Below are 11,640 nucleotides of genomic sequence, written 5' to 3'. Positions count from 1 at the left end.
GCCAAGAAGCACAAATTGCCCTGCTGAAAAACCAGCATACCTGCAAGACCAGCATATGTTGTGTTTTGGTGCTGGTTTGCTAGGGAACATCAACTAAACCAGCACCAAACCAGCATCAGGACCAGCATCACCATGCTGGTTTGATGCTGTTTTTTTCAGCAGGGTGAGTGTAAATGAGGTTAGATTTTCAATTTTTACACTTTTAATTGCATTCCTAGCAAGAAGTTAGTATTGTAGTTTTTAAATATGGGATTAGTTATCACGCTCCTTTTATTTTCAACCAGAATTCCATTACGCTGTCTATGAAGTCTGTCCGAATGCATTACTCGGTGCTGCCTTCATGCCTCTGAAGTTTCCAAAAGAGGCAACAAGTCAGCTGCCTAAGCTTAGACGCAGCCATAGTATGTTTTCAAGGAGATGCATTGCATTTTGTCGCAATATGCATGCATCGAACATCTTCGTACACGTACAGGTCAAATAACCTTTACTTTGCAAGGCTGTGCGTTCGACCCTGTGCATACGTTTGTGTACATGTAAAAAACAGTCTGTACTTCTGGCTTTATTGTATGCTCGTATGAAGTAGGCTATATTTAAGGTTTCAGTAGTTGTACTAAAGTATATATATATCGGTGGACACAAACAGTAAACATTAAAACCCACGAGACAGCAGGAGTTCTGATAAATAGTTTCATTAAACCGCATCAAAGTTTAATCTCAAAGACCAATCGAGCACATGACTGCACTGGATCTCAATGACGTCTGTCCCTTCAACTTTTGAGCCCCGATCCGGTTTCCAGCTGCACACATGCACCCTTCTCACAGTCTCTGTCCCTCACCTCTTGCTCTTTCTCTTTCCTAATCATCCCGTGTCTTTTGATTCATATTGGGGCACATATAAAATTGAACATCTTGCCCCCTTTTTTCCCGGAGGATCATCTATGGGGGTTCTGCATGGCGTCACCTCTGCTGTCTAATGATCATTTCATCATTTATTACAGTACATCACTCGTCTGCATCTTTCTATGGTGGTCACTATTATTAAAAAACATCCTCGGGCTGTTCTCATTACATTGTCCCTTTTCGAGACAACCTTACCCATGCCCTATACATGTCTGTTTATCACACACGAGTCACCCAAGTCTGACATTGTCCTGATGTCTGTATGCATTTATTAATTGTTATTCATACAGTGGTTGCATATCTTTCCCAGGCTGGGTTGTCACAGCTGGAAAAACAATTCTTGATTTTACCAGACCTGTTTATTTTGCTGACCACACCCCATGCTCTGGTGTATACAAACCCATCGGTCTGCACCATCACCAATTCAAGACATTGAACCATGTCTTTATTATGGTCTTTATTATGGTTATTATCTGCAACTTAAGAATTTACAAAAACTGTAACCCGACTTAATTAAGTTCAGACTCAAATGCATTACATCATACTTCACCCAGTCTGTCTTATTGATGAAACATTTTTGTGTGATCTATAACTTAATGGGAAAAAAACCCATAAACAAAAACGACCAAGGTTGGGATTATTTTGCAACCCTTATTTCCTTTTATTTGTTTATGGCTGGTTTACTTGGGAAAGCATGCGCTGTGTTTTTGAATGATTTTATTTATATATTTTTTCTGCCCTTGGCACAAGAGGGGGCTCACTCCGGGGAACAATATTGACTTCCTGTCACTGAGATGCTCTTGTTATTATAATGGTATAATTATTTGTGATTTCTAAATGTGAAAACATGTTCAAATGATATTCAAAGTTACTTCTCATGCTGACATCCGGTCGTACTGAATATATCCACAATATGTCAACCACTGTCTCTACACCCACAGTGGATACTTTGATTGTAAATGAATTAGACCTTTGTTGAATTACTTCCCGCTGTTCAAAGCAATCTACTGACAAATGTTTTTGATCGTAAGATCAGCATGAGGGCATTAAATGAATGGACATTGTGGCTGTCTGGATGTTATTCTGGAGCAAGTAAACAGCACCAGTGGACCCAGCAACTCTGAAGCTTTGAATAATAAGTTTATATCCCTTCATGCACCCTGAACACCACCTGCCTACTGACTCCATTCGCAAAGAAACAGGAGCCAACACCTGGAGTTAGTGCCCATAACGCTTGCTTCAAATATGGTTAGCCTTGAATCTACTTTAATGTTTTTCTAATGATGTTTTCCACATTGTTAGAAAAAATGGTCAAATATGTAAGGGGCAGCTCTCTATAAGGTCCCTTAAGGTGTATACATTTGGTACCAATATGTACCTTTGAAGTACTTATATGAGCTCTTTATGTGCAAAGCTGTACTTTTGAAAAGGTAATGCTCTAGTGGGGTACGTATTTTGTCAATTTTTTGAGAGCGCATTCAAACTACAGTATGTGAATTTTGTTTCTCAGACATCATTGTTATTACTGTTTGGGAGGCTGTGTTTATATCTTACATTCAGTAAAATTGTACAATGTTCAATTGGTAGATCATTGGGCTGCAAACAATTCTCATGAATTGCGTATAAATGGCACACCTTTCGAAAAGTCATGCTTTACATAGGCCAATTTTGCGTGGATACTGTATGATACGTCTTCATGTCATTTTATGTACTGGTTTCTCAATTTACTTCTATTTTTAAACCATTGTTGCTTGGAGTTGGGGTTAGAATTGGGGTTTGGATTAGGATGTCATTTAATGTAACAAAAAGTTGTTCTAACCTCAACCCCAAGTGATAATGGTAAAAAATAGAAATAAAACGGAAACCAATAAATAAAATGACACAAAAAGATATTAAAGGAAAACACCACAGTTTTTTATATTTTACTATGTTCTTACCTCAACTTAGATTAATTAATACATCCTTATCTTTATTCAGTGCATGCATTTAATCTTTGTACAACGCGTCATGAATGTGTTAGCATTTAGCCTAGCCCCATTCATTACTTAGGATCCAAACAGGGATGAATTTAGAAGCCACCAAACACTTCCATGTTTTTCCTATTTAAAGACTATTATATGAGTAGTAACACAAGTAAGTATGGTGGCACAAGATAAAATGTGGGATTTTTAGGCAGATAACAAATTATACAACTATATTGTATAGCAGAAGAGCACTTAGTTTGCAGCACGTCGACCTTGGTGCAGTAATATTGACAGAAGGTTACAGTAGCGCCTCACTGCAGAACACCACATCCAGGGGGCGGGGTTGTATCTGGATCCAGCCCCGCCCCCTGGATCTGAATCCAACCCCGCCCCCTGGATGTCGTGTTCTGCAGTGAGGCGCTACTGTAAACTTCTGTCAATATTACTGCACCAAGACATCTCTTTCCACTGCATTTTGATTGGTCGGCAGTTTTACCACAAGACACATCATACACGTGTTTATGCGTTATCATATCCGCATTGAGTCATAATTAAATTAAGTTATTTTTTGACAGAAAAACGAACTTTACTTATGAAAAAAGTAGTGCCTTTAAGGTGAAATGTAAGTTTTTTTGCTATAATGTTTTGGAGTAAAACATTCCGGGTACTACGAGTAATCTAACCACATGCAGTTATACCTATTAATGGATACAGTATAAATATGCGTAATTATTAACATATATATTGCATGTTATTTAGAAATTCATAAATTGAGTGTTTATCTTGTATGGACTTTGAACTTATTTTAACGTGTCTTTGCTTACAGCCATTAGGAAACAGGTTTCCCTCGTAGATGGTTTTCTTTTTTTTTAAATGCTATAAAAAGATATCAAATACATTTCTGTTTTTAAATTTACTCGTATAGGAATAACCGTGTAATAGGTGGGATAATGTACAGCCAAGCGGGTCGCAAATAAATCCCTTCAGTGATACCACGCTGTCGGGAACGTGCGCCTTATCTTCCCTTACACCTAACTGTGATACTTTCTAAATTATGAATCTTTCTTGACTATATTATGAATCAAACGTAGACTTAAACTGATAAGAGCAAAAGTTGGCGACCACAGGTTGCAATTAATTGCAGGCTGCAACAACGGCGGAACAAAGTATATAAAGTGGGAGGAGTTGGATCTAGGTCCAACCTCGCCCCCTGGATGTCGTATTCTGCAGTGAGGACCATGTCGAAGTTTGAGCAAGAGGGGGAGGAGTCAAGAGTGATGATATTACTGCGCCAGAGGCCGAAGTGCTGCAAACTAAGGGCTGATTCACACTGGCTAAGTGGCGTGAGCATCTCAGCTGCATGGAGGCTCCCATGTTAGCAGGTTTGACCGTGCACACCGCCTGCATGACACGCACGTCTCAGGCGCGTGCATGCTAGGAATAGGACCGACGCCTATTTTTCACGCCACACACAAGCGTCTTGGAAGCGTTTCCAGGCAAAATATATGTCACCTATAGCAACAGCAGCACATCAGCGACGCGTCAGGCAAGCTTCTGGTATGTACAGACACAGAAAACGCTACGCTGCCGCCACGCAACTGACATGCAACAGATACGCCACGCAGCCGGTGTGAATCGGCCGTGCTCTTCCGCCATACTATATAGTTCTCATTTTTATCCACTTAATAAATCACCACAGTTATTTTGTGCCACCATACTTACTCGTGTAACTACTCATGTAAATAGGGAAAACATGGAAGTGTTTGTTGGCTTCTAAATTCATCCCTGTTTGGATCTTAAGGAATGAATGGGGCTAGGCTAAATGCTAACATATTCACGAGGCGCTGTACAAAGATTAAGTACACGCATTGAAAAAAGATGGGTATGTATTAATTCGTCTAATTGAGGTAAGAACATAGGAAAATATTGAAAAACTGTGTTGTTCTCCTTTAAGTTAACAGGACGTAGTGGGGTATCATATGCATGCAAAATTGGACTTTGGCGTATGTATTGCACGACTTTCCATGTATGTGTGTTGCTTCGCCGGCAACACATATACCGATAAAGTCTTATGCATTAAACCTCGCAATACACTGTATGTCTCTTCAGATAAAAGTGTATGGCGAAAGCATGAATTTAAATATCTCTCCATCACAGTAAAGATTTCCTACAGTGAAGAATCTTACAAAATGATACAGAACAGAATAAGTTGTTGATAAGTTGCATGCTCCATCAGTTTCAATAACATGACTATATGAACAGGAGAATACCATATATATCATAGAGAGAAGAGAAATGAGTAGCAGGTGCTCTGATGTCTTTATTTGTTCCCTTAGGATGGGCTCATTGAGAATATAAAAGTCTTATAAAAGTCTGTGTTGTTTGAGGCCATCTCTTCATTTTTGCAAAAGAACTGTGCATCCTTGCATCCAGAGGTGAGTTACTAAGTATTCCCAGTTTTACTTGTGCTGATGTTAACCAAAAAACAAAGCTTTGAGTCGCTCTATCACTTCTTATTTTTCCCTTAAATGTCACAAAGTTTTGAAAACCTTCATGTAATAAAAAAGAAAAATCACAAAGCTCTCAGGAATCTCACACGTGCCACGGGATAACTTCAACAGGTTTCCGTACATGTAACTGCACCAGTACCCTTTAAAAAGGTCCTAATATGTACTATTAGGTACAGATATGTGCCATTGAGATACTAATATGTACTCTTTAGGTGCAACGCTGTACATTTTGAAAGATATGTTAACCATTTTTTCTGACAGTGTGAGATTTCGGTTAAACTTCTGATTCGCCCCTGACGGGGATGCGCAAGTCCAAAGTGTGGTTACAAAAGCGATAAACAACTGACCAGTTGGCCTTCCGCTTAACAAAGAGACGCAACTTGTCCCTAAAAGTCTCTCCAAGGAAGCTGTAAATGATTGGGTTAAGGCAGCTGTTGGAGAACGCGGCCAGGTTTACGATGTGTCCGGACAATGGGAAATCGTGCCACAGCGTGGTCCCGATCCGCTTTGATGGGTCGGCCGTGCCTTGGAGCAACTGGATGCTGATGAAGACGTTTTCAGGGAGCCAGCAGATGAAGAAAACCAGCACCACCACCACGATCATCCGCAGGGCCTTCTGCCGGCGCGGCCACAGACCCCTGTGCTTCTGAGCCCGCATGAGAATGCGAAAGATGAGGGAATAACACAAGCCGATGACGGAGAACGGCACCAGAAATCCAATGGTCACCTCGAGCCACTGGATCTCGAAGACGTTGGCGAAGCAAAAGTGCACCTCGCCGGTGTGCTGCGTCTGTACGATGGTAAACGGAAGCAGAGTCGCCAAGATGGACGCCATCCAGATGAGGCCGCAGCTGAGCTTGGCGTGCTGCATGGTTCGCAACGGGCTGCTGCTCACGGAGCTGGCGAGAGCGACGTAGCGGTCGAAACTCATCCATGTCAGGAAGAAGATGCTGCTGTACATGTTCACCTGGAGGAAAAGCGACATGAAGGTACACAGGACGGCGTAGTCGTAGTATTTCTCATTCAGGTTGAAGACCTCAATAAGCGAGTCCGCCACCAGAATGAGGTCCGCCACCGCCAGGTTGACAAAGTACAGATCGGGGATGGTCATCTTTTCCGTATGGTTGAGGTTGACGACCAAAATGAGGATGTTTCCAATGAAGCCGATGGGGAAAAGGAAAATGGTGTAGAGACAGGATAGAAACAGTCCGATGATGTAAAACTCATAGGTGTCTACGCTTTCTTTGACATCGGTTAGGTTGAAGTCATAAGAAGCGTTCAGCTGCTCGGTGCCATTCATGTAAATCTGAATCACAGCGGTACCCTGCATTTCCATACTGACCAAGTCTGTGTTTCAAAGGGTGCAAATCTTACTACATACTTCATTGCCCAGTTCACTCTGCGGAGAGGATCCTTCATTTAGGCTGTTCATTTAACCGGTTCTGTCCATGTAGATCTTTTTAAGACACCATCCAAGAAAATTCAGCTCTTGAGATGAGGAGGGACAACGTAAACCAGCTTCTACATTTTCGGGACAGTCTCTCAGCCATAAAGGCTGCCTGGACTTGTGTGATCCATGGTACCCGAACACCAAGGGTCTTTCTTTAGGGGCCGTGCTTTCTTTTTCTCTTTTGCACACTTTGTTCCTCGCACGTGTTCAATCCGATGCAGTCTTGTCCTCGACAGGCCATGAGCATGATTTTCAGTCTGCCACCACTACTGTGACACCTGGGAAATGGAAGAAAATAGGATTTCAGAAATATCACAGAGGTTGCAGTAAACATGACCCTGTCTGAGAAACCCAGGCTTAAGTCTCATAATCTAATTTTGAGTTTGATTTCAAATATTGATTTCACATTGATTTAAGGCTTTGACGGCTTTACTCTGTCTGCATTAGAGATATTAAGCTTATATTTTACAGAATGTTCTTTACATTATATATGAACGACTTTAGCTGAGTTTTCACAGACAGGGAACCTTATAACTTTTATGACTTCACTTGTTTTTTTATATGTTTTTATTTTTTAATATCATGTTAATTTTATCTGATGGCGGCTTTCATTTTTAATTGAGTCCCTTGAGGAATTGAGTGTGTACCGGCTTATTAAAATTCAAAGTAGGGTCTTAAACAGATGCATTGAACAACCCTGAACTAATTCATAGGGATAGATATAGGATCTAACTAGATTTTACTTACATAAGGAGAGGTTAACTGAATAGTGCCATATAACATATATATTAATTTGAACTACACTCAATTTTTGGGATTTTGGGTCAGCTAAAGTAGTGAATTGGGATGGCATTGTAATAAATGTTCACTTATGCAGAGTTTCAAATGATAACGGAATTTCATTACATTAATCATTTTAGATGATTTTGACATAGTAGGAAGTAATGTCATAAATCTACAATTTCATTCTAATTTATTACTCATTATGCAATGGTTATTTGAAATTATAAACAAATATAATATCTATGTCATATATTGATAAGTAAATATATAATCTATACATTCTTAAGGATCTTCACAGCGATGCCATAGAAGAATACTTTTTATAATCTACACTGTCAAAAAAAAAGGTCCAGAAATGGTCTCAAGCTGTCATAAGGGCAGTATCATTTAAAACGTCCTTTAAATGCAGATATGCATACATTTGGTACCAATATGTACCTAATAAAAACTTTTTAAGTACAAAAGTTGACTTTTTGAAAGGGTACCATCCCAGTAAAAGACTATTTGTGGACCATTTTTTCTAACAGTGTTTATAAACTTTTATAAACTTAAATAAAAGCAAAAAGTTTCTTCGGATGTTAAAGTTTCTTTATAACCATTCAGCCAAAATGGTTCTGCACCTTTATTTTTAAGAGTATAATATCAAGGTAAATTAGGTAAACAGATTTTCTTAGTTGCCAAATTTGTGTTTTGCTGAAATTGTACAATTAAACCAACGGTATTTCATGGCAGTTGGTACGGATTTTACGAGGGATTTTTTTAAGCGGATTTTAATTCGTATTAATCTGTACAACCCCTATTTGTAAATTTTGGTACAATTCGCGTTTGCCCCTGTGACATCGGGTTTTTTTCTGATAAATGTAAGTTTTTGTACGATTCACTTCGTACAAATCATACAAATTAGCCAATTTTTTAAATACGCACAAATTATTCACTGTTAACCCAGATATTGGGTCTCATTCACTAAGCATGCATACACACAATTTGTTCATTATATGTGCATACAGAGGTTTTTACTTACAAATCATGGTTCAACAAAAACTTAAAACTTATTTTAAATGTATGCAAAAACGTAAGAACAACTTAGACCACACATTGTAAAAATTTCCGTAGAAATTTGCAGCTGGGTTGCCGGTAACTTACCGTATATTTAAATGTATGTTATTTACTGGCAACATTTTGTTCAAAGTTAAAGGAACATTAAACATTTACAAGTTTTTGTCTTGTCAGCATCGAGCAAAACATTCACAAAATCTGAAGCAAAAAACAGAAAAAGTTTGATGATGATTTTTGGTTCCCAGAATGCTTTGCATGAGGCTGTTATTGTATAGTTTTATTCTGTAAAGATAAAGACTTGTTAATATTTAAAATTTATTCAACTTTGAACAAACTCTTATATAAAATAACATAAATTTAAATCTACGGTAATTTACCGGCAACCCAGCTGCAATACCATTGTAATTTACGCAATAATCATGAACAAGGAAAAAGAAACCTATAATATATATCTGTGTTATATATTTTATATATTTTTCCCTTGTAAATTTTAGTACCAGCACCATGATATGTAAGTTAAAACCTCCGTACACAAATTTGTGTGTACGCATGCTTAGTGAATGAGACCCATTGTCTTTACTTAAACATGGACTTAACATCACTTAATATTTTGAATTTTGGACATATACTTAAAAAATCTTAGTTCATTTAACTTTTAAGAGTATAAAATTAATTAAACTAAAAAACTTGTTTAATTCAAGTGAAATTGACTTAAAAGTGTCAGTGCACGTAGTAAGGAATACCCATAATCCTTTGTGCCTAAATATTTTGATTGTTTATGCTATGTTATTTTAAATCTTTGAACTCAATTAAGTGGAGATGTTAAAGAAACAGAACTAAACGTATTGGTTTTAGTGAAGTCTATGTGACCGGTCCCGACTCAAAATACTTTCGAAAGAATGAGCCCGGATTCAGTTCCAAACTGGTCGGCATGCAGCAGAAAAGTTTAAGAAGTACTGCCAGATATCCAAATTTAGACTATTTATTTCTCAGACTAATGTAGGCTTAAGAGCAAAAAGGTTTTATTATTGAGGCACTGGCTTTGGAAAAGACACAAAATCAAATGTAATCTTCACTGTGTAGTGATTGACGGTTTGCAATTTCTCACTCAATTACAAAAATGTCACTTTACAGCTTCTGTCAACAATCGTATCTTGGAAATATAAACACATCATTGGTTTTGAGAACCCATTATGCACTAATTTAAACTCTTAACATTTTCAATAGTTTGCTTTCATTTCAGAAAGAACATAAACAGAACTGTATGAGAAATCAGTGACTGTAACTGTAAAAAAAATGTAGGATGAAGTTTAAACAACTTAATTATATATTAAGTAAATTCAACATACTTTTTGTAATTAGTTGACATAACTTTAAAAAGCAAGTTGAATTAATTTTTTAAGTTAAAGTAAAATAAAAATATGTTTATATGATTTTCACTGCGTCCCAGACTTCATTGCTGCATAATAGATAAAGGATATTTTGAATTACCAAAATGACACTTTTCCTAATTCCAGCTGTAGGGAAAATCTGTCATTCCTCATGAGAATCTCTGCAATTACTCACAAGTACGAGATGACATGAACATTATTAATTCATCGGCACATTGACAGAGAAGGGCACCCATTGACAGAAACTGTCAGAGAGAGGCAACGCATGAGAATATCTCAACTATCAAAGTGCTCTCCATCATTTAAAATAAACATTGCAAGGTGTAGGCTGATGTTCATCTGCTTAAAAATCACTTGAAAAGTTCAGACTGGCTTATGCTGGTTGGTGATCGTTATATCACTGTATCTTCTTTCTTCTAAGTATTATTTAAATCCATCAAATTCCACATCATGAAGCCAAAAATAAAGGACACTCACTTTATCGTCGAGGATTTGTGAAGCAGTCAGCGTAGAGTTCGGCTGCCGTTGTTAAGAGCACAGATTTAAAATCCCTTAACCAGGACAACATCCACCATCTACACCACCTACTGCTGAAAGACGAGAACGAGACGATGCAAAACCGCTGGCAGCCGTTGAGAAGATCCAGAGAAGACTATCACTACAGCCTCATGCTTTTCTTGATACTTGTTCATTAGCCCCCCCCCCCCCTCCACCTGCTAGTCGAATCTCTCCTCCTCTTTCTCTCCTCTCTGCTCTGACTCCCAGTTTAGCCAAATGCATGCATAGCGACAGATGCCATTGACAGCTATTTCACAGAGGACTAATCATTTCATGCCTCTCTTAGAGACCACAGAGACCTCAGTGACACTCAGTGCTCGTTGTCTTTTTACTTCAAAGAATGACTGCAAATTATCTGAGGAAGGCTGGTTTAAATAGACCAGACCTTAACTATGACTTCATCATCCACTCCAATGATATTAGTTGGTTTCGTCTAAACTCAAGATCACTTAAGATTTACATATTTGGTAGACGCTTTCATCCAAAGTGATTTACAATGCATTCATGCTGTACGCCTTTATCATTACATTTCACTGTAAAAACAAATGCAAGTTTCATTAAATTGGTTATGATGAAAGTCAATTGAACATACTATTTAGTATTTAGTTAATTATTGTTAAGTTGGAGTTAAACAAAAACTTTACAGCTTTGTTCTTACTGTGTGGGAAGTGAACCCAAAACCTTGCAGTGCTAACACAATGTTCTAGCTATAGGAAGATGTTTTGAAGATGTAAAGTGCTGCTGTTTTAACTACACACTCCATTTGTTACTATGAAATAAGGAATTGCTCATTATAGACCCAAATAAATGTTAATCAAGTCCTATAAAACTCATTGTAAAGTGTTTATAGATAGGGATGCACAATACTGAAGATAATGCTATGCAATAACTTACGTGGACATCAAATAGTTTTTTGTTTGCACCATAATACATAATTCTGTGTAACTGGAACCTGTTGTACACAAACGTGGACAATTACACTGCTTCATGTTTAAAATAAACATATTTGGTTATTATATTTATTGGTT

At 38.0% G+C, this 11,640-nt stretch overlaps 1 protein-coding gene across 1 annotated transcript; it reads right to left on the bottom strand.

Annotated features, from left to right (window-relative positions):
- Positions 1–5,171: 5,171 nt before the first annotated feature.
- Positions 5,172–10,794, bottom strand: gper1 (G protein-coupled estrogen receptor 1). The gene is made up of 2 exons (XM_065271863.2): positions 10,532–10,794; positions 5,172–7,102 (listed from the first exon to the last, which is right to left on the bottom strand). Exon 2 carries the CDS (start codon positions 6,708–6,710, stop codon positions 5,649–5,651), a length of 1,062 nt encoding a protein of 353 aa, XP_065127935.1. The 5' UTR covers positions 6,711–7,102; positions 10,532–10,794; the 3' UTR covers positions 5,172–5,648.
- Between the last annotated feature and the right edge of the window lie 846 nt (positions 10,795–11,640).

This window comes from Paramisgurnus dabryanus, chromosome 3, assembly GCF_030506205.2.
Source record: "Paramisgurnus dabryanus chromosome 3, PD_genome_1.1, whole genome shotgun sequence".
Classification (NCBI taxonomy): Eukaryota; Metazoa; Chordata; class Actinopteri; order Cypriniformes; family Cobitidae; genus Paramisgurnus; species Paramisgurnus dabryanus.
The sequence above is the reverse complement of the archived record's forward strand: the minus strand, read 5'-3'. Positions and strand labels throughout refer to the sequence as shown.